Source organism: Cannabis sativa, chromosome 1, assembly GCF_029168945.1.
Source record: "Cannabis sativa cultivar Pink pepper isolate KNU-18-1 chromosome 1, ASM2916894v1, whole genome shotgun sequence".
NCBI lineage: Eukaryota > Viridiplantae > Streptophyta > Magnoliopsida > Rosales > Cannabaceae > Cannabis > Cannabis sativa.
Window position 1 is genome coordinate 12,604,309 of NC_083601.1, and position 24,022 is coordinate 12,628,330.

Sequence of the window (24,022 nt, forward strand, 5' to 3'; positions counted from 1 at the left end):
GGTATGATTTAGTAGATATTAAAGTCTGGAGAGCATGATTTTGTACATAAACAAATACTGAAATAGTAAAATTAAATGATATTAGATAAAAGTTATTAAATCTAACAATCTCAATAGGAGGTATTTTTAACGACCTTAAAAATTAAAAGAACATGATTTGGTACATGTCAAAGTTTAGGAGCAAAAATCTTAATTAGCCAATAATAAATATTGAAACCTATCATAAGAGTCGTTATAACGGGGCCTATGTAGAAAAGAGAGAAAAAAAGTGTGAACACAAAGAAAGAAGTATTCAGTTAGCTCATTAATTTTCGTTGTGCATTTGTTTGGGACCTTCTAGACATTAGTTTATCTTATAATAGTTGACTTGGTTCTTTCGGTTCAACCAACATATGGGGCAATTCATTAATAAAAAGAAGAAAAAAAAAACATATGGGGCAAGGTGAATATGATGGGTGTTTTATTTTTGGTTGATAAGGATGAGGACTATGAACTCTTGTGACTATTCTTTTCATACGATTCTTCCGTTCTTCTTTAGTGCATCATCATCATCAGCAGCATCATATTAATGGCCCCAACTGTTATTCCTTGTTGAATTATGGAAAGAGCCTGTATGTTGGCTCCTTTCTTGGACTTCAAAATTAGACAAAAGTAAATAGAAAAAATTTTAAAAATACATTTCTTTCACGTTTTATTAATAATTTTATGGCCTATAATGTTTTAATTATGAAAACATATTTGTAAAGTTTTAAAATTATAAAAACACTTTGTTGAGCAAAAAGTAAAAATTAAAAAACAATTAAAAATTAACCTCACAATAACTATAAATAAATTATAAATTAAAAAAAAATATAAATAAACTATAAAACCTTTAAAAATAAACAAAAAAAAATAATCTTATGATAACTACAATACAACTATAAATAAATTATAAAACAACTAAAAAAATATTTTAGGGAAGAAGTACTTTTATAAATAAAAAAAAAAATTATTAACGTATTTTTATAATTTTTTTTTTCAAATTTTTAAGTAAAAAATTTCGAACAAGTGAAATGATAATGGTCAAATATACATGTGGTATTTAAGTTTAGCATCTCCAAAAATTGAATTTCTTTGAGAAAATTTAATAACTTGTAAAAGCTTTCCAATGAACATTTTTCCTCTTGTAAAGCAATAATAAAAGTTTCCTAATTTTATTCTAAATAGAACATTATTTTAGTGTCAAATTATGTATACATATATTGTGGCATAAAATTTCCCCTAACAAGTTATTTCCTATTCATACTACCACATCAAAGCATCATTAACACTGTAGTTTGGAGAATGAGGAGTATTTAATTGAAATAATAGTTTTAATTGAGGAGTATTCCAATCTGTAGTAATCGGACGGATGAGGAGTATTTAATTGAAATAATAGTTTTAATAATAATAAAATTTCTTATAAAAGGTAAATTAATAAGTGTAACCATTTTATTTCAAAAAAAAAAAAAGTGTAACCATTTGAGCAAGTTTTATTTGTGAGAGTGTTTTGTCTTATGGATGCATGAAGTGACTAAGGAACCCCAGACCTTTCCACTCTCATTTTTCTTTGAACTCCTCTCATACAATGAAACCACACTAAATCTCTTTCTTTTTCTCAATTTCCATTCTCATTTTTGAAGAATTCTCACTTTTTATAAAGAAACTTATCCGTACAAGATTATCAAGAACACAACGAGAGAATTTGAGTTACCAAGACTTGCAAAATCTTGAGCTAGACTAGGGCTCATGATTTTTATTTATATACAAAAGAATACAAAGACAAAGTTGTTACTACAGAAACTAACTGTAACTAACTCTCTTGACCAAAGCTAAAGTAATTGAAAATAGAACATCAGTAACATAAAATAAGCTAACAAATATTTATTCTGTATTATCCCCCGTCAAACGAAATGGTGTAGAGTACACTTGGAGTTTGGAGATAGAGAAATGTGTCTTTGGTTAATGCCTTTGTTATAATATCAGACACTTGATCTATAGAAGGTACATATCGAACTTCAATGTGTTTGGCCAGAATTTGATCTCTAAGACTAGCAGCTTCTTGATTATCTACCCAGATTATAGGAGCAAAGGTAGCTAAATTTGGAGTTCAGAAAGAACAGAAGTGATCCACTTGATTTCTGTAGCACAGTTGAAAAAGCACGAAATTCACTTTCAATACTTGTTAATCAATGATCATCAAGAAAACTAGCCCAATCTGCATCAGAATAGGCTTGAAGACACAATTTTATGGCAGGTTCAATGAGAATTCCTCTGATAGAGCCCTTTAGGTATCGAAATAACCTTTACTTGCTTTCCAGTGAGCAATGGTGGGAGAATGTATAAATTGACTTAACTTATTGACTATAAAGGCTATATCAGGCCTTGTTAAAGTTAAATATTGAAGGGCACCACTTGTGCTTCTATATAAGATGGTCAAAAAATGGTTCACCATTTGTAAGAGACAAATGATTAGTATAGCTATCATTAAAATAAACAAATGCCTCTGCAACCATGTGTCACAAAATACAAAAACCAAATTAAAAAGGACATTTATCTTATTCAAATGAAGATAGTTACATACTGTTAGGTTTTATGCCCTAAATAAAACTCCATTTCAATGTAATCTATTTTATTCAACATCAATAAAAAAACAGAAGTATTTTTCATTCATTTGTGTATGTTTTGGTTCACTTTATCAATTGCTTGTCTATTTGATTTATAAATTCATCTTAAACCTTTTTCACATACTTGATCATGTTTATTGTGCTGTCATCACATTGGAAAGTAAACATGACTATGTGAATAAAGTTTCTTAAATTTATCAGACACAGGATTTTACTGATATGATAATCTACAACAAGAGTTTACTTGTATTTGGAGAAATACTATGTTCTTTCCAGAACATTGGTTAAAGTAAAGCTCAGGTTGGATGCATGGAGTATGCATCGGAAGGGACCGATATTGAACTTTGATTTAGATTTAATTAAACTTACCGTAAAATCTATTCAAGTCAATATCGCCAAGTTGATCCTAGATCAAATGATCTTAATCCTGTTATGTTTATGCTCAATCTTGAAAGGCTATTCGTGTTCTTTGATTTGTTAGTTAAGCCTACTTTTAGGTCAGGGTGATACGTACATTTTGGGAACACGGTAGTGCAATTGAGTGGGAGCGCTAGCATAAACATGGAATCTATAGCTTCTATCTGGCGAATAGTAAGCAAAGGATGATCTCCTTCGAGCTTGACCAAACGAAAATAAATGGTGGAGATCTCATTTCACATAAGCTGAAATATCATTTATACGGGGTCAAGTGTTTTAAGGATAAAATACATAGTAGGGTGTTACGGTAATCTAATCCCTTTACTGTGTAGATCATTCATATAGAGGATCATTGATCAAATTAGGATTATAACAATGAATAACTAATGATGTGTCTATATGGTGGAACATATAGAGCATTCTATATACTGAGAGTGCAATTCTAAGTTCTATGCGTGGATTCAACGAAGAATTAATAAGTTAGTGAATTTTAGTGCTAAATTCTTGATCTACTTATTGGAAGCTCGGTTATATAGACCCATGGTCCCCCCACTAGTTGAGATAATATTGTTTGTAAGACTCATGTAATTGGTTTTGATTAATCAATTATAATTCACAAATTAGACCATGTCTATTTGTGAAATTTTCACTAAGTAAGGGCGAAATTGTAAAGAAAGAGTTAATAGGGGCATATTTGTTAATTATGATACTTTGTATGGTTCAATTAATAAATATGATAAATGACAATATTATTTAATAATTATTTATAGTTATTAAATAGTTAGAATTGGCATTTAAATGGTTGAATTAGAAAATTGGCATTTTTGAGAAAATCAGATACAAAAAGTGTTAAAATTGTAAAATTGCAAAAAGCAAGGCCCAATCCACTAAGCCATGCCCGGCCACCTTTGTAGGCTTTTTAAGTTGATATTTTCATTATTTTAATGCCAAATAATTCAAACCTAACCCTAGTGGAATGCTATAAATAGATAGTGAAGGCTTCAGGAAAATTACACTTCACATCAGAAAAACCTGAGCCTCCTCTCTCTTCTCTAGCCGCCACTCTCTCTCTCTTCTTCCTTCATATTTCGAACCTATCTTAGTGATTAGAGTAGTGCCCACACACAGCAAGCAATACCTCAATCATAGTGAGGAAGATCGTGAAGAAAGATCATCAGCAAAGGAGATTCAGCATCAAGGATTCAGAGAAAGAGATCCAGGTTCAGATTTTGATAATACTCTGCTACAGAAAGGATTCAAGGGTTAGAGATCTGAACGGAAGGAGTCATTTAATTCCGCTGCACCCAATATAAGGTTTCTTAAACTTTATATGTGTTTAATTTATCGTTTTAGAAAGTTCTTATTTAGGATGTTAATAAACATACTTGTGAGTAGATCTAAGATCCTGGTAAAATAATTTCCAACAACTGGTATCAGAGCCATGGTAATTGATTTACTTGCAAGAAATTTGGACTTTAAAACGATTGGTTGTTTGTTTTTGGATGGTATCATATGTTGTATTGAGTGTTATTTGATGATTGATTGATGTTTGTGAATTTTCATGAAAAATAATTGCGATTCTGTTTCTGGAATTATTTTTATTGGATAGTATGGAAAAAATTAAGCAAGTTACTTTTTTACAGAACTCAATTTCGATTTAATTTGAATTAGTTATGAATTTTTGAAGATTTGAAAAAAACGAGTACATCTTTGAAATTTTCCTGCGATCGCGAAAACTGTCCGTACAGCTCACAATTTTTTCGTTTTTCTTCGTTTTTTCATGCTTTTTCATGGAATTAACTTCCGATTTTTTGTGTAGTTCTATATTTATACTATTACTATTCTTAATTCAATTCTAATTATTATTTTGAATTAATTTAATATTTTTTAAATTTAATTCAAGATATTAGTGTAATTTGAATTTGAATATAATTAGTATCTATCTTATTGCTTAATAATCTATCTTATTTTAAAATTTGATTATATCTTATCTTATTTTAAATTTAAAATAAGATAACTATAATCATGTAATTTTTAAATGATATAAGATATTTCGCTAATTTTTAAATTTTGTTATTTTTATTTATTTAAATTACATTTAAAATTTGAAAAAGATATTCATTTATCTTTTCTAATTTTTTTATTTAATTTTTATTTATAAAATAACATTTAAAATTTAAAAGTAGTTAGCAAAATTTTTGAAATGATATTTAGGTTGCTTGAAAACTAATTTTTCAAAAATTGTAGGTTTAATTTTAAATTTAAATATTTAATTATATTTCGAAATTTTTTTTTTTTTCAAATTTTTAAATTTTCGAAAATTTTTTTTAATTAATTATTTTCGAAATTAACTATTTAATTTAAAATTAAATAAATCCTACATCCAACTATCCAACTAACCTTGTTGCAGGAGTATGTGTTTTAGCTTGTGTGTAAGCTTTCAAAACCTATTATTACTTGATTGCAAATAGTCATGGTTACTTTTTGCCAGATCTAATGATCTGATGGCTCCCTTGGTCAAGATAATAATTTGTAACAGGTATATTTACAATCTTCTTTCATCTGTGTATGACCTAGCAACATGATAGGACCCATCCAAAGTGTGCCTGTGTGAGCCTATGTGTTTAATTTTATTATAGATGCATATAGGTTGTTGTTGCTAAAATAAATTATCATAGTTCTTGATAGAATTTATTTAGGCCCATTTAGTTTTTGGGCCTATTCAATTAATAACAGTTGTTCTTATTAAGGTTAAATTCCTCTCTTTTGGGCCTTGTGTGAGAGTTGGGAGCCATAGAAGTGGGTACGACATACTGAACCCAGCACCCCCTCACATGAACCACCCCAATTGTGAAGGCCTATTTGCCTGATTTGAATGACTGTACTAGGTTAATTACACTAGTTTAACCTAATTAAAATTGATTAGCAACATAATTAATTTCATTTATTTTGAAATTAATTTAGAAAATCATAGTTTAAAGAATTTTATATTCTAAGCTAAACTATATGTATTTTCTTGTATTTAATTAAATATAGAATTATAACCATCTAGATTCTTTCTGAAGCTTAATTTAAATTTTTCATTAAATATTCCTATTTAAGTTGATATTTAGTTATTTACAACTAACCAACTTAAATCTGAATATCTTTTGGATTTAAAATTTCAAAATTAAGTTGAGGAATTTTAGGCATTGGTTATTAAGATTCTTTAGATATTTTTTAAGTTAATATCTTTTCGAATATTAACTTAAAATGGAATATTTTAGATATTTTTTAGGTTAATATCTTTTCGAATATTAACTTAAAATGGAATATCTTCAAATTAAGTGGTTACAACTTAATTTTAATTTTATTAAATCTGATTTGAAAGATATTTAAGTTGATTTTTTTTTAGATTCTTCTAAAACAACTTAAACAAGATATTTTCAAATTTGTTCCATTTAATATTCAAATTTATTTTTTGAATTTAATTAATAACTGAAAATTAATTAAAGTTGATTTTTTATTTAAATCAACTTTGATTTGTAATTTTTCATTATTATATTATGGAACTTGTTCGATATTTATTTGAATTTATTTTTCAAATTTAAATAATAATTGAAAATTAATTAAAGTTGATTTTTTATTTAAACCAACTTTAGTTTGTAATTTTTCATTATTATAATATCGAATTAAAATGATTATACAAAATACATATAATATTTTTTTTAAATAATGAGCTTTTAATCAAAAGACATTCGATCTCCATTGTGGGTTTTACACCGCGTTTGTTTTAGTGAGTAATCCTCCCTAATGGAGGAACGTTCATTAGCAATTTCGCACCGTTTAACCTCGCATGATAAGTAGTTTGTAAGTGTTTTGTATGGTATGGATCACCCTAATGGTGGCGACCATACTTGACTTGCAAGTTATGAAACAATGGTGGAAGCTCATAAGATAGAATTGCCTTGACTCTCGTCTAAACGGGACAACGCTGAATTCCAATCTTGATCGAATAAAAGGTTGCTAGAATGGTTATCATTTTAGATGAGCTGACAACTCTATTCAATGGATGATGCTTTGACTCTCGCCTAAACGGGACACTGTATCAGTTTGTTGAAATACCTTGGAAAATAAACTATGTTAGATTTAGTATTTCTATAACATATGTCATTACTTGTTATTTTCTAAACTGTGTATGAATTTATGAGCCAAAACCTTACTTCTGTTTTATTGATGTGTTGTAGTGTCATTATGAATAACCCTCACCCCGATCCTCTCTTAGTTACTATCTTAGCAAAAGAACTCTATAGTGTGAAAATGCATCCTGGTAGTTGCATTAACTCGCACCTGTTGATGATGAATCTGAAGTTCCAAAAGGCAAATCTACTAGGAATTGATTTATCAAGAGAACAATGGGTCCAACTTATCCTTAATAGTCTTCCTCCAGAGTATAATGAATTTGTTATCTCTTACATGATCAACAATTCTAACTCCTCCGACATGGACAAGCTCGAAGCAGAATTACGAGCCCATGAACGGAACTTGATTGTAATGGGTCCCCCTGGGTTTGCAATCAATAATTGAAGGAAAAGGACTAGGTATGAAGGATCTAGCAAAACTGCTTCTTCAAGTACAATTATCAGACATGATCTTCTATGTTCGAATTGTAATGAAAAGGGACATCATGAAGAACGATGTCCCAGGCTTCTAAACAATTCAAACGAAGGTAATGCTTTTGTCTTTGAATCATGTGTTTTAGAGAACGACAAATCCATCTGGATTGTTGATTCTGGGTCTACTAACCATGTATGTTCTTCACTGCAGTTGCTTGAAACTTGGGAAAATCTGCTTCCAGGAGAGTTAAAGCTTAAAGTTGGCAATGGCGAATTAGTATCGGTCAAAGCTAGAGGAAAAGCCCGCATCAAGTTTCAACAAAGATTTTTAATTTTAGAAAATGTTTTATTTATTCCAAACTTTAGTAGAAACTTGATTAGTGTCTCATGTTTGCAAACACAATCTTATATATTGAATTTTTCGAGTACAAATTGTTCAATTTCTCGTAATGGATTTCAAATATGTGTTGCTATAATGGAACAAGGGCTTTATGTTTTAAGACCGAGTACTCAAATCTCACTAAATAGTGAACTTTTCAGTGTAGCTAGACCTAGAAACCTAAAAAGAAAAGAGATTGATAATGATGATCAAACTTATCTATGGCATTTACGTTTAGGTCATATAGGCTTTGATAGACTCAATAGGCTCACCAAAGACGGTCCATTGAAAAATGTCGTCTTAGGTGAACTGCCAGTATGCGAGTCCTGCCTAGAAGGAAAAATGACTAAACGTTCTTTCTCTGCAAAGGGAGAGCGTGCTAAAATCCCTCTGGGGTTAGTGCATTCTGATGTCTGCGGACCTTTGAATGTCAAAGCCCGAGGTGGTTATGAGTATTTTGTCACTTTCATTGACGATTTCTCTAGATATAGTTTTCTTTACCTAATGCAAAAGAAATCTGAAACGTTTGAAAAGTTTCAGGAGTTTCATGCTTTGGCCCAAAACCAATTAGGTAAATCATTAAAGATCTTGCGAACTGATAGGGGTGGAGAATATATGGATATGCAGTTCAAAGATCATTTAATTGAACTTGGAATTGAATCCCAATACACTGCCCCAGCCACTCCACAACAAAATGGAGTTGCAGAAAGAAGAAATCGCACTCTTTTGGAAATGGTTAGGTCTATGCTGAGTTATTCAACTCTGTCTACGTCCTTCTGGGGATATGCTATACAGATGGCAAATGACATTCTAAATGTTGTTCCATCTAAAGCAGTCCCTAAGACACCCGTCGAACTTTGGAATGGTCGAACACCTAGTATACGCCATTACAGAATTTGGGGGTGCCCTGCTCATGTCTTAAGAAAGAAAGAAGGCAAACTTAAATCACGTACCGAAGTATGCATGTTTGTCGGAAATTCTAAAGAGACTAGGGGTGGACTATTTTATAGTCACAAGGATAATAAAGTGTTTGTTTCTACAAATGCTACTTTCCTTGAAGAGAACTATATTAAAGACTACAAACCGAAAAGTAAAGTTGTTCTAGAGGAATTGCTATCAGATATAAGTCCTTCCAATGTTCCCTCTTCTTCCACTCGTGAAGAAGACAATCCCACTCCCTCAGTTGAACAAACTGAGAAATCTACTACTAAAGTTTCTGTTCAGAAGACAACCGTACCTCGTCGTAGTGGGAGGGTTTCAACAAAACCTGCTCTTTATGGCTTGGATGGTGAAATCAATATGGTCGTAGGTGACGGTATTGATGACGATCCATTAACCTATAAACAGGCAATGGCTAGTCCGCAACGGAAACGATGGTCAGCCGGCATGGATTCAGAAATGGATTCCATGAAAAAGAACAAAGTCTGGGAATATGTAGACGCACCTGACGACTATCATCCGATAGGATGCAAGTGGGTTTACAAGAAGAAAAGAGGAGCTGGAGGCGAAGTCGAAACTTTTAAAGCTAGACTTGTAGCCAAGGGTTATACCCAAAGAGAAGGCGTTGACTATGAGGAAACTTTTAGTCCTGTTGCCATGCTCAAATCCATCTGAATTCTTCTCTCCATAGCTTCTGCTTTCAATTATGAAATCTGGCAAATGGATGTCAAGACTGCCTTCCTTAATGGGGTACTTGAAGAAACCATCTATATGGAGCAACCAGAAGGTTATGTTCTTCCTGGGCAGGAAAAGAAAGTTTGCAAGTTAAACAGGTCTATCTATGGACTTAAGCAAGCTTCTTGCTCATGGAACAAAAGGTTTGATGAAATCATCAAGACCTACGGCTTTCTTCAGAATGAAGATGAACCTTGTGTTTACCAACTCAAGGAAGACCAAATAGTAGTATTCCTGGTCCTTTATGTTGATGACATTTTGATCATTGGAAACAATGTCAAGAAAATGACTCACATCAAGGAATGGCTCAACACTCAATTCGATATGAAAGATTTGGGTGAAGCAGCCTATGTTCTTGGTATTCAGATTATCAGAAACCGGAAGAACAGATCTCTTGCTCTCTCTCAAACAACCTACATAGACAAAGTCTTAGAGAGATTTTCCATGAACAACACCAATGGGGCAAACATGCCTTCTAGATATGGTATTCGTCTATCTAAGGAACAGTCACCGACTGATCCTCAAGAGATAGAGGACATGGCGAAAATTCCCTATGCCTCTGCAGTTGGAAGTCTAATGTATGCAATGTTATGCACTAGACACGACATACGTTATGCTGTTGGAATCGTGAGCAGGTATCAGTCTAATCCAGGACAAGAACATTGGAATGTTTAAGTATATTCTGAAATACTTAAAGAGTACAAGGAATCTTGTGTTAGTCTACAAGGGTGGTGCTTTAAATCCCATAGGCTACACCGATTCGGATTTCCAGCAAGTCTTGAAGACGGAAATCTACATGCAGGATGGTGTTTACTCTTGGGGGTGGAGCAGTGGTTTGGAGAAGTGCTAAACAAACCGCGATATCGGACTCAACTATGGAAGCTGAATACATAGCAGCAGCCAAAGCTGCTAAAGAACTTGTCTGGCTAAGAAAGTTCTTCACCAGCATAGGTGTTGTTCCTGGAATGGAAAAGCCTCTGGTACTACTCTGTGATAACAATGGAGCAATAGCAAACAGTAAAGAACCTCGAAGCCACAAGAGAAGCAAACACATTGAAAGGAAGTATCACATTATCAGAGAATACGTGGCAAGAGGGGATGTACTAGTTGAGAAAGTTGACACAGAGGACAACCTAGCTGATCCATTTACCAAAGTCCTGGCCATGACAGCCTTTGAAAAGCACCGTCAGAATTTAGGATTAATTGATATGTACTAATTAGTTTTATATTAGTGCAAGTGGGAGTTTGTTAGGTTTTATGCCCTAAATAAAACTCCATTTCAATGTAATCTATTTTATTCAACATCAATAAAGAAACAGAAGTATTTTTCATTCATTTGTGTATGTTTTGGTTCACTTTATCAATTGCTTGTCTATTTGATTTATAAATTCATCTTAAACCCTTTTCACATACTTGATCATGTTTATTATGCTGTCATCACATTGGAAAGTAAACATGACTATGTGAATAAAGTTTCCTAGATTTATCAGACACAGGGTTTTACTGATATGATAATCTACAACAAGAGTTTACTTGTATTTGGAGAAATACTATGTTCTTTCCAGAACATTGGTTAAAGTAAAGCTCAGGTTGGATGCATGGAGTATGCATCGGAAGGGACCAATATTGAACTTTGATTTAGATTTAATTAAACTTACCGTAAAATCTATTCAAGTCAATATCGCCAAGTTGATCCTAGATCAAATGATCTTAATCCTGTTATGTTTAGGCTCAATCCTTAAAGGCTATTCGTGTTCTTTGATTTGTTAGTTAAGCCTACTTTTAGGTCAGGGTGATACGTACATTTTGGGAACACGGTAGTGCAATTGAGTGGGAGCGCTAGCATAAACATGGAATCTATAGCTTCTATCTGGCGAATAGTAAGCAAAGGATGATCTTCTTCGAGCTTGACCAAACGAAAATAAATGGTGGAGATCTCATTTCACATAAGCTGAAATATCATTTATACGGGGTCAAGTGTTTTAAGGATAAAATACATAGTAGGGTGTTACGGTAATCTAATCCCTTTACTGTGTAGATTATTCATATAGAGGATCATTGATCAAATTAGGATTATAACAATGGATAACTAATGATGTGTCTATATGGTGGAACATATAGAGCATTCTATATACTGAGAGTGCAATTCTAAGTTCTATGCGTGGATTCAACGAAGAATTAATATTTTTTTTTGAAGAAAAGCGTACTTGTATTAGATGAGAAAACTGTTAGACCTCGCGGTCATTACAAAATATAATATCAGGCATAGAGGAAATTGGCAAAGAGCCAAACCTCTGATGGGAAAATGCCCAGTTAGCCATATTATGGGCTATAAAATTACACTGTCTACGAACAAATTGAAAAGTACAACCAATAAAAGAGGTGGAGGTATTTTTACAAAAAGAGACATAGTTATCAAGCTCCCAACAGGACTCCTTCCCATTAAGAGTGTTGATCACCACCCTCGAGTCACTCTCCACAATAAGGAACTCAATACCACGAGTTTTAGCCTCCTCTATAGCCAAACAGCAAGTCGCCGCTTCCCCACAGAGAGCATTAGAAAAATCCAGTCTTTTTGTAGAAACCCAGATCACCTTGCCGACGTGATCCCTTCAACCACAGCAGCGCACATGCTATCCATCCCCACTCTAACGTCGCAGTTGAGCTTCAACCAATCCTGTGGATGGACTCCAAGATTCCGTCAGGCAGCGGGTTGGACAAGGGAGCAAGTAAGCATGATGATCTGCAAAAGAAAAACGAACAGAGTCTATACATTTAAAGATATCCACCGGACTATTATTATGTACCTTTTCATTCCGGGTCCGCCAGATTGTGTCAATGATGAGCGAAGCATATAAAAAGGTCTCCTGCTCATTAATTCCTTTGTTTTTGAGATCCCATAAGAACTTAACCCAATCCCACATTCTTATACCAGCATCACAGATAGGGAAGATAACCCAAGGAGAAGACCGCCATAGGTGAAAGGCAACATTACAAGAGAGAAATAAATGCTCCATAGTTTCACTTTCTGTTCCGCATAGGGGGCAACTCTCATCCTCAATAGGAAACCTTCTACCTAACACCGATCGAACTGGGAGAGCCTTGGACAGAATACACCACCAAAGGACCTTGAGTCTCTCTGGAATTTTACTATTCCAAAGCTTGTTCCACATAGAGGGAGCAACCTCTCTAGGGCTCGAACTATCCACAGTCTGGGCCAAGTACGCTGATTTGCAGGAGAACCGACCATTACTTTCCAAGGTCCAGAGCCAGCTATCCTTGCCTCGACCAGCGGGAACACCCTCAGTCAGGATAGCAGAGATTGTTTCTTGATTAAACAAACTATGGAGCTTTTGGATATTCCATCCACCATTCTGTAACAAGAGATCGGCTACCTTGGTCTCCCTACTCACTACCCGCCCACTAGAATGGGGAGTGAAGCCCTTTTGATGCGCAATCCAAGGGTCCAACCAAATGTTGGTATCCTGGCCATCGGCCACTCGCTTACAAGCCCCTTTACGAATGACGTCTCTTGATTTAGTTACATTCTTCCAAAACCACGAGTCCGAGGCTTTCGGAACACAATCTAGAAAGGACTTTCCTTTAAGGTATTTGGCCTCAAGGATACGGCAGCATAAAGACTGGTTCCCTGTCAGAAGATTCCACCCCCACTTAGCGAGGAAAGCTTGGTTCATTTCTTTGGATTTTCGGAAGCCCAAACCCCCTAGGGATTTGGGGAGGCAGATTTTGTCCCAGGCTTTTAGGTGAATTCCTTTGTTACCCTTCTCAGAACCCCACCAGAAATCGCGCACCAATCCATCAATCTTCCTGGCAAGTCTATTAGAAAGTTTGGTAGTTTGCATAGCATACAGAGGAAGAGCTAAACCCACAGACTTGATAAGAGTTGCACGCCCCGCTTTAGATAGAGTTTTTGCTTTCCAACCGTGCAATTTAGTCGTCAGGTTATCCAGAATAAAGTTAAAATCTGCATCCTTTTGTTTTGATCTGAATAGAGGAAGCCCCAAATAATTAACATTACCCTCTGGCGATCCTAAACCCAACATCTCCCTTATCCTCTGCTTCATATTATTGGGAGTATTCTTACTAAAGAAAATTGAGGTCTTCATTTTATTCACTTTTTGTCCCGACCAAGAACAGAATTTCTCCAGACAATCCCAGTAACCCTTGGCCTCCTCCGTATTAGCTTTCCCGACTAGAATGAGATCATCGGCAAAGAAAATATGAGAAAGAAGAGGGCCCCCCCTACTCAGCCTGATCCCCTTAATGATCCCCAAATTTTGGGCGTTTTCCAGCATCCTAGATAGTATTTCTGCCGCCCAGATAAAAAGATAGGGAGATAAGGGGTCACCTTGCCGGAGGCCGCTGGAGGGAAAAATCTTACCAACAGGTCCCCCATTAAGACAAATATTGAGGGAGGTAGTAGTAATACACTGAGAGACCCAATTTCGAAACTCGTGGGGAACATTAAAACGGGACAGCACATGATCTAGGAAGCCCCAACTCAACCTATCATAAGCTTTCATTAGATCAATCTTTATAGCGAACAATCCCTCTCTGCCTTTTTTCCTATCGAACGAGTGGATTATTTACTGAGCAATCACGCTATTATCCTGAATATTCCTTCCAGGAACGAACGCAGCTTGGGTGGGGCAGATAATCTTCGGTAAAAGTGGTTTGATCCGATTGGCAATGATCTTAGAAATAACCTTATACACCACATTGCAGAGAGATATTGGGCGAAAATGATTAGGTCTCTTCGGATTTTGAACCTTGGGGATCAGGACAATGTTAGTAGTATTGACTCATTTATGCATACGCCCTGTTTGAAAAAAATCCACAACCGCTTCGCAGAAGTCAGACCCAACAGAATCCCAGTAGTGTTTAAAGAAAAGAACAGACATACCATCAGGACCCGGGGCTTTGTTACTACTCATAGCAAACAGAGTAGATCGAATTTCCTAATGAGAGGGTCTTCTAATAAGATCGGCTTGGTCTTCCGAAGACAAAAAGTCCCGGACTAAATCGTTGCAATTGAGGGCAATGCCATTGTCCGTTCCAGTGAAGATGCCTTGGAAGAACTCCATGAACTCATTCCCAATAAGCTCCCTTTTGGAAATCCACACATTGTCTCTATTGAGGATGCACTCGATGGCATTCCTCCTACCTTTTATGGAAGCTGAGAGGAAGAAATTTTTTGAACAATTGTCCCCTTCCTTCAGCCAAGAGACTCTGGCTCTTTGTTTCCAATACACCTCTTTCCTCATTCGGGCTTCATTAAGGGTAGCGCGCAAATTCCGTTCAGTCTCCCACTGTCTAGATCCCACTGGCAAACTCTAAATGAGATCAAGTCTTCTTTCCAGGTCACGAATGAGGGTATCCAGATTACCAAACTGGGACTTATTCCAATGCATAAGAGCGACCCGAGTAGCCCCAATTTTCTTGAAGACCCTAGCAGGGGCCCAAGGGAAATCAACCGATTTCCACGCAGAATCAACCACCAATTTGCTACGCTCATCCCTAGTCCAGGCTTCCTCAAACTTAAAGCTTCTTCGGGTCTTCTCCCCCAGGCCATCAGAGAACAGACACAACGGTCGGTGATCCGAGTTGGATGTTTGGAAGGAGCAGAGAACAGCCTTCGGAAAAAGACGCATCCAATCACCATTAATCAGACCCTTGTCTAGCGCAGACTTAACATGGTTGGACCCAGAACGATGGTTGTCCCAAGTCAACCTCTCACCCTGGATAGGCATATTAATGAGTCCCCTGGCATTAACCAAACTTGAGATAACCGGGACAAACTGATCTCTGCCTTTAGACCCTTCACGCTCAGAGTCGCTTAGAACAAAGTTTGTGTCACCCAAGATAAGCCACGGGCCTCCAAACCTATCCCCAGTTTCCATTAAGGTTTCCCAGAAAGTTCTCTTAGCATGAAAGTACGGGGGACCATAGACACAAGAAAGAAGCCAAGGATGCGAAGGAGGATCCGAATACACAATACCAGATATGTGATTTTGGGAGTAAGCAATACACTTAAACTCAAAATCGATTTTCCAAGCCAAAATAATACCTCCCGCAGTGCCCACAGCCGGAACAATAATATGAAAATAAAAATGGATAGAGTGAAGAGTACGTACCAAAGTCGTAGCATCGACTTTAAGCTCGGTCAGAAAGATGAAATCAGGGGAGCGCGACCGAATCAGGGACTTCAACTCACGAACTGTAGAGGTCTGCCCTAACCCTCTACAGTTCCAAGCAAGCCCTCTCATGGCTCCTGTGGAGGAGATTCGACCTTCTCCTCCACAGGGGTATGGGAGCGAACAGAAACACTCGAGCTAGCATCCTCGATCAAGAAAGAGCCAATAAGCGGATTCTTGAACACATCATCAGACCGACTCACAAATTCCGAATTGTCTTCCGATGGTTTTTCAAAAGCCTCCCTAGGCTCCTGGTCCTTCTCATGAGAGTCCCAGGGGAAATCACGTATAACTCCAGGGTGCATCCGTATAAATTTCTGCGATCTTGCACTAAGAGAAGAAGAGGCATCATTTAACTTCCTCTTCTTAAAAGGGGTAGTTCTAGCAATAGTCTCGGAAGTAGGCTTGCCACCAATATCTCCTCCCAAGGCCCTGATCTCATACAAATCCAAATTCCTGAATCGTTTCAGCTCTTGAGAAAGAGTTTCTTGAGCTTGGACTTGGACTTGAGCTTGGACTTGGACTTGAGCTTGGAAGAAACTCGATAAAGCTCTATCCTCATCCTGAAGTAAATTTGCATCTTGCCCATAAGTAGAATTGTCTAATTGATTATTGACAATAGACCCATTGGTCGGCCCCACAAAACCAACTTGCTCACTGCTTGTCAAAGGCCCATTCACAACCGGCCTTTTATTCAAAAGAGAATGGCCCACCAAAGCTTTATCATAACCTTCACCCTTTAATTGTATTCCCATGGGCATAGGACAAATACTCAGCCCATTTGATACATTGTGACCCAAAAAAGAGGTCCCACTTTCACCAATAACATCTCCCTTCGGCCCACTAGGAAAAAGGCAAAGCCCACAAGGATTATTAATATCCTTGTCCTTATCCCCACTAATATCAACCTCCTTATTGACCAAAGGGTAAACCAAGTCAACCGAGGCATCCAAGAGACAAGTCGTCTTCAACATATTAGAGGGAAAGTTAGCAGGTAGCTTTCCATCCATTTTGCCGTTTGATTCAAAATCATTACCAGAATCGGTAATGACCCGCGTACGAGCTACAAGTTGGGCTTTGGGATTCCAAGAAACCGTCTGCATCTTGTTCTTCCCAACATGAGCACGAGAGGTCACCATCTTGCCTCTAAATGATACACGAGCATGTTTGCCAGCCAACCGAATAGAGTGTTTGCCAGTCAACGAAGAATTAATAAGTTAGTGAATTTTAGTGCTAAATTCTTGATCTACTTATTCGAAGCTCGGTTATATAGACCCATGGTCCCCCCACTAGTTGAGATAATATTGTTTGTAAGACTCATGTAATTGGTTTTGATTAATCAATTATAATTCACAAATTAGACCATGTCTATTTGTGAAATTTTCACTAAGTAAGGGTGAAATTGTAAAGAAAGAGTTAATAGGGGCATATTTGTTAATCATGATACTTTGTATGGTTCAATTAATAAATATGATAAATGACAATATTATTTAATAATTATTTATAGTTATTAAATAGTTAGAATTGGCATTTAAATGGTTGAATTAGGAAATTGGCATTTTTGAGAAAATCAGATACCAAAGGTGTTAAAATTGCAAAATTGCAAAAAGCAAGGCCCAATCCACTAAGCCATGCCCGGCCACCTTTGTAGGCTTTTTAAGTTGATATTTTCATTATTTTAATGCCAAATAATTCAAACCTAACCCTAGTGGAATGCTATAAATAGATAGTGAAGGCTTCAGGAAAATTACACTTCACATCAGAAAAACCTGAGCCTCCTCTCTCTTCTCTAGCCGCCACTTTCTCTCTCTCTCTCTCTTCTTCCTTCATATTTCGAACCTATCTTAGTGATTAGAGTAGTGCCCACACACAGCAAGCAATACCTCAATCATAGTGAGGAAGATCGTGAAGAAAGATCATCAGCAAAGGAGATTCAGCATCAAGGATTCAGAGAAAGAGATCCAGGTTCAGATCTTGATAATACTCTGCTACAGAAAGGATTCAAGGGTTAGAGATCTGAACGGAAGGAGTCATTTAATTCCGCTGCACCCAATGTAAGGTTTCTTAAACTTTATATGTGTTTAATTTATCGTTTTAGAAAGTTCTTATATAGGATGTTAATAAACATACTTGTGAGTAGATCTAAGATCCTGGTAAAATAATTTCCAACACATACTATTTCTCACATGTTAAATAAAATGTACGAAACATGGGGAATGTCCACGTTTCATAACTGTTGTAAGAATTAGATCACAAATAACTCTTGGAGTATATAGATTTAACTACAAAATCACATAAAAAAAATTCTTTATCTTTATTTTATAATTATTATTCTTAAAGTATTTATTATAGATTCCTCAATTGTCAAAATCTCATTCATGTTTTTTATGAAAATTTTTTCTTTGTTAATGTCTTCTTTTATATGAGAATTTGTTTTTAAATTAATAACTTTATATATATAGTTGTTTGTTTATTTGTTTATTTTCTAAAATGATTTTTTTTTTATTAATCTCTTTATATCTCTTTTATATTAAATGTTGCTATTTAATAAAAATTATTAGTTTAACGAGTTTTTTTGTTAAAATTAACAGTTAAAACTAACACCGTTAAATCAATGAATCAATTATGTTTTTTTTTTTTTGAAAAAGAAGAGTTTTACATTTAAATTTAATTTATTTATTAAAATATAACTTAGATAATTATTTAAAAGTATTAACAAAATTAAATAACTATTTTTTATATAAATCTTAATTTAAATTTAAATTAGGCGTTAACTCAATTAATTAATCATACTTTATAACAAATTTATTAGTTATATTATTTAAATTATTAAAACTTACTTACTTATTTTATTATCTAATAAAATTAGTTAGACATATTTTTTTATAATTAAATTTAAAGCTAGATTAAATTTTATATATTTAAGAATATATAATTGAATTGTATTAGATTTAATTTTATTATTATTATTATTTAAATTAATAATTAAGTAATAGCAAAAGGGTGTTCATTAGATCACATCCAATAGATTTGGACCCAATCGATCCAATCTAATTATTTATTGGATATTGAATTTTGTCATCGGATCTAATCCAATCGAATTGAGTCATTTGATCTGATCCGATCAAATAGATGTATTGGATTGGATCAGTTCCAACCATTGGATGCATTGACTGGATTTCTATTGAATTAGATTGAATCCATCCAATCCATTTCAACTACCATTTAAGTTGATTTCATTAAAAAGAAAAATATATATAAAAAAAATATAATTTAAAACTTAATAATCCAACATACATAATAAACATTACTTTAGTCTAACCTAATTCTCATGATCTTATAATAAAATTGTTAAAAAATAAAATTTATTCAATACACATTGATAATTTTATTAGTTTTAGAATGATGAAAATTAATATTTTAAATTTAAAGTATTTTTTCATTAATCTCATGTGTTAAATATATATTAAATCAATTATAATATATATTTTTAAATAAAATATATTAAATATATAAAATTATAAATGTATTTTAAAAATACATAAATATAATTAGATGACCATTGGATGATAATTAGATCGGTTTGGCCGATTATCCATTGGATCGGATGTCCCATCTAATGACCGATCCGTCCAACAAATTCATAATAAAGTGATCCGATTGGATTTTTAAAATTTACATCCAATCCAATCTAATTATGATTGGATATCTAATTTTATTGGATCGATCGATTGTAATTGGATTAGATGACTTTCTGAACACCTTATTAGCCACTCTAATACAATTCTAAGTAAACATCCATTGCATGTTATTAATACTTAGTAAGTATATAAGGATTTGTATTTACATTCATTTTTCAAAAATTTATTTATTACTTTAGTATTTATTCAATTTATATTTATTTTTAAACATTAATTTAAAGTGGAATCCTTTTAATTGTTGAAAGGCCTATACTACACCTTTATTTTTTCAAATTAATTATTTGAACACAAAAAACTAACAATCATAAAAAAAAAATGAAATATAAAGATCAGTTCAAACGGATTAATCCGACCGAACTAACGAAAATTATTGGGCAGATTAATTTTTTTTTTATTTTTTCATTGGGCGAGTTACAATTAGATATTTGTAACCCGATATTCATATGGGATTAGTTGAGAAATACCTTTTTTTTGTATTCATTAATTAAAAATACCCTCATATTATTAAAAAATTCCTACTTTTGTGAGTAGATTTTTTAATATACTCTTACTCTCCACTTAAGTTTAGCACATAACTTACATCAACCTAAAGGCTATAATAGGAACATTATTTATAAAAGTGGGTACATTTTAAAAAATATGAAAATGAAGATAAAAATTAAAATAAATAAAGTAAAGTAAGTATACAATGCAATTTCCTCTATTTATATTAAGTTGATAAAAATATACTATAACTCGATCAAACTGATCGATGTATACTCTTAAAAAATAATGCGGGTTTCATGATTAAGCAGATATTCTTCCCACCCCTAATGAGAATAATTTTTCATTCCATAGTCATGTTCAATCTCTCTCTAATGTTTTAACAATTCTAGTTTTTTTTTTTAAATTTACAAACTGATATTATAATTGTAACTTATAAAAAAAATATTCTAATATGTACTTAGGATGCAAAAATTAACTAAAAAATTATAATAAGTTGTAATTAATATTTTTTAAAAAAATAAAATAATAATTAAAAGAAGAAATGAGAGGCAAGAAAGGCTATTCCCTCACTCACTAGTCTCTCCTCCCATTTCATTCCCTTCTTTCTTTCTTTCCCATTTTCCCTCTCTCACTTAAATAAATAAATAAAATAAACTCTGTATTTTTATTTTTTTTTTTCACTTTTCAGATACACTTTCCCTCTCATTTCCCATCCGCTTTTCTTTTCTTTTCTTTTCCATCTCACTACTCTCACGCCCCCTCAGAGTTATCCCATGGAATACACCCCATCTTCCCCGTGACTTCGATTTCCTCTCCTCATGATTCCAACCTCTCTTCTCCTCTTCTTCTGTTTCTTCTCTCACTACCATGCGATCTCCTCAATTCCAGGCAGCGCGTAACGGTGAGACGCCGTCGCCGTCGCCGCCACAGCAACGTCACAACCATCACCACTACAACCAGACTCCCTTTCACTCCACACTCGCCGTACAAAAGCTCCGTCGATTCAACTGGCTCATATTCATCTTTCGTCTCGCCGCTTTCTTCTTCTCCTGTCCTTCCTCCGTCTTCATGCTTACTAACTCCCACGGCTCCTCTCACTGGTACGATTTCGATGCTTTCAGGTCAGTCTTTCCGATGTTAATTTTTTATTTTAGTTTTTTTTCTACATGATTCGATTTTCTCAGTAAACAAACAAACAAAACAATAATATAGTTTCGTACTGTGGTTGCGTTGCGGAGGCAGATTCGTATTCGCAGCAAATGCAATAGTAGCGTTGTACTCTTTATTCGAAATGGTGGTATCCGTTTGGGAAATTTCTTGGGGACTCACTATCTTTCCCGAAGCCTTACAAGTGTGGTTTGACTTTAGCCACGACCAGGTTCACTACTTCTCCATTCGATCTTCTTCATATTCAAATTTGATTTATTAAGAAGAAATGGGTAATGATTGTGTAGGTGTTCGCGTACCTGTTAATGTCTGCTCAGTCGGCGGGAACAGCGCTGGCGAGGGTGCTGAAAGAGGACCAGGCCACGTGTAACACATCCAGCTGGTTCTGTATGCAGGCTGACATATCCATAGCCCTCGGATTTGCCGGGTTTCTATTCCTAGGGTTTTCTTCCTTGCTTTCGGGTTTTCGGGTCGCCTGTCTAATTATCAACGGTTCTCGTTTTCATCTCTGAATTTGATGAGAGAGAAAAACAAAGATTGGGTGCGTGAGGGTGTTGCTTTTCTTACTGTGTGTCCTGCTATTGGACGACTCTGATTAGTGATTAGATGTAGATGTGACGTGGCACTGGCGACTCTGTGTGTATATTGACCATGTTTAAAGATCATTTGTCTATTCTTTCTTAATTTTACTTCATTTTTATTTTATTCAAACAGTTTCCTTATTGTGTTTTTAATTTTTATTATTTGCATCAATTTTACTTCGTGGTTTCGTTAACTTGTCTTATTTTCCGATTTTTCTCACTGTAAAAACTAACATATCTAACGTTATTAGTTGTTTTATTTTAGAATGTGAGAGACTTAGTAAAATAATATAAAGAAGATGCAATATTACCATGTGTGTACTAATTTCCTATTTGTGCTTTATCTATTTTTAAAAATATTAAATTGGTACTCCACAATTGGAAATGTTGCGTATTTGGTACTAGGAATGTCAATGGGGCGGGTCGGATCTGATCCGACTCTGATCCGACCTGATCCAGATTATATACGGATCTGCCCCGCCCCGCCCCGCTGGATTAGATACTCGGATCGGATCTGATCCGACCCGCCTTATACGGATCGGATCTGATCCGAGCCCTCTTTTTTAAAATATATATATATTTTATATCTAAATTTATATTTTTTTTTTCCAAAATTTATTTGTTTAAGAACTAATAATGCATCATTTTTTTTCTTATATATTTTTATTTTATTTGTCAAAATCAATAATAATAAAAAAATATATCAAATTCTTATCACATAAAAATGTAATTTTACTATTGAAAAATTAATTTACCAAATTTTAGAAATTCCACTAATATAATCATCAATAATAATGTAGTATGATGATTACATGAAATAAATCTCCTCTAAAAAAATACATGAAATTAACTATAAACTTTTTATATGTTGTTCTTCTAGTCTTCAAGATTTACTGTGTACGGCTCCTACAAAAAAATAAATATGTTAATAATAAAAGTAAGATTTTTTATACTGAGTCACAACAAATTGTAACTTTTGTAACTAATACTTTTAGTGATGGACCTATTTTAGACACAACATAAGAATGATGATTTATATTTAGTTACAACTTTTTTACTTTTAGTCACAAATTTTGTTGTGATTAAAAATAAGATTTTTTGTAGTGATATTTTTCTTATAAATTTTTAAAATTAAAATAAAAAAACAAAACAAAAATGGTTATAGAACACATATTTTTTAAAAACAAAAAATTACTTTTATTTTTATGATTAAAAAATAAAAAATATTAGCAAATGCCCCTCAAATAATTAAATATTTAAGAGTCAAATAATAGTATTAATTACTCATTATTATAATATTTAATTAATTAGTATTTTTATTTGATAAATAAAAATAAAATATTATTCTTATTAATTAATAATATGTTTATATTAAATGTAAATTATTGTTGCATACATATATAAAAGTGATATAATATAAAAGTGTAAATTATTGTACAAATTAATATATTTAACAGTGCCTATACATAAATCGATCTATTGTGTATAACATTTGTTACTTTACTTTCTTATTATAGGGAATTTTGCAAATAATAATAATTATTATAATCAAATAATTAAAATATAGAGTGGCCAGTATGCATATATAGTTTTATTTATATATATATGTACGCATATATATAAGAATTAAATTGAGAGAGTAATTAATTAAAATAATAATATATAGTTTGGTCTATGGGCAGATCATATATGTCTAATGGTGGTATTCTACTGGCCTTACACCTTAAAAAAATATATTAAAAAGTAAAAATCTTTTTTTTTTTAAAAAAAAATATATATATCTAAAACGGATCGGGTCAGATTCGATCCGTAAAAAAATTAAGCGGGGCGGGTCGGATCTGATCCAAGATCCAATAACTATCCGAATGTTTCGGATCAGTAATGATCCGTCGGATCGGATCACTCATCCGATCCGAATGAATGGATCTTTTTGCCATGCCTATTTGGTACCAAATTAGTAAGTGGAAATGGTACATATTTAGAGCATGAATGTTATAAAATTGGAGTATGACCATGTTTTAGAATATGATAAAATTAAAAGTAAGCTACAATTGTTTAAAATGTGTGCTAAGAGCATTTTCAATGGTATGTTAAAAAAATAGTATATTGTTATATTTTAGCTCACTTAAAAAAAAAATATTACTTCAGTAGTGTTTTAAAAA

General features: G+C 33.6%; 2 protein-coding genes across 2 annotated transcripts; one reads left to right on the forward strand and one right to left on the reverse strand.

Annotated features, from left to right (window-relative positions):
* Positions 1 to 12,358: 12,358 nt before the first annotated feature.
* On the reverse strand, positions 12,359 to 14,665 carry LOC133037410 (uncharacterized). Its single transcript, XM_061114663.1, has 3 exons — positions 14,573 to 14,665; positions 14,322 to 14,437; positions 12,359 to 14,237 (listed from the first exon to the last, which is right to left on the reverse strand). The coding sequence occupies exons 1-3, from the start codon at positions 14,663 to 14,665 to the stop codon at positions 12,359 to 12,361; spliced, it is 2,088 nt and encodes a 695-aa protein (XP_060970646.1).
* Positions 14,666 to 20,748: 6,083 nt separating this feature from the next.
* Positions 20,749 to 21,984, forward strand: LOC115705854 (CASP-like protein 4C1). Its single transcript, XM_030633300.2, has 3 exons — positions 20,749 to 21,233; positions 21,355 to 21,490; positions 21,567 to 21,984. Exons 1-3 carry the CDS (start codon positions 20,980 to 20,982, stop codon positions 21,789 to 21,791), a joined length of 615 nt encoding a protein of 204 aa, XP_030489160.1. The 5' UTR covers positions 20,749 to 20,979; the 3' UTR covers positions 21,792 to 21,984.
* The last annotated feature ends 2,038 nt before the right edge of the window (positions 21,985 to 24,022 follow it).

Coding starts and splice junctions, on each gene's coding strand:
- LOC115705854 (XM_030633300.2), top strand. CDS start 20,980: ATGCGATCTCCTCAATTCCAGGCAGCGCGTAACGGTGAGACGCCGTCG. Junction 21,234..21,354: donor TACGATTTCGATGCTTTCAG/GTCAGTCTTTCC, acceptor TTGCGGAGGCAG/ATTCGTATTCGCAGCAAATG. Junction 21,491..21,566: donor TTGACTTTAGCCACGACCAG/GTTCACTACTTC, acceptor ATGATTGTGTAG/GTGTTCGCGTACCTGTTAAT.
- LOC133037410 (XM_061114663.1), bottom strand. CDS start 14,665: ATGAGTAGTAACAAAGCCCCGGGTCCTGATGGTATGTCTGTTCTTTTC. Junction 14,438..14,572: donor GGTCTGACTTCTGCGAAGCG/GTTGTGGATTTT, acceptor GTGGTGTATAAG/GTTATTTCTAAGATCATTGC. Junction 14,238..14,321: donor GATAATAGCGTGATTGCTCA/GTAAATAATCCA, acceptor AGCTTATGATAG/GTTGAGTTGGGGCTTCCTAG.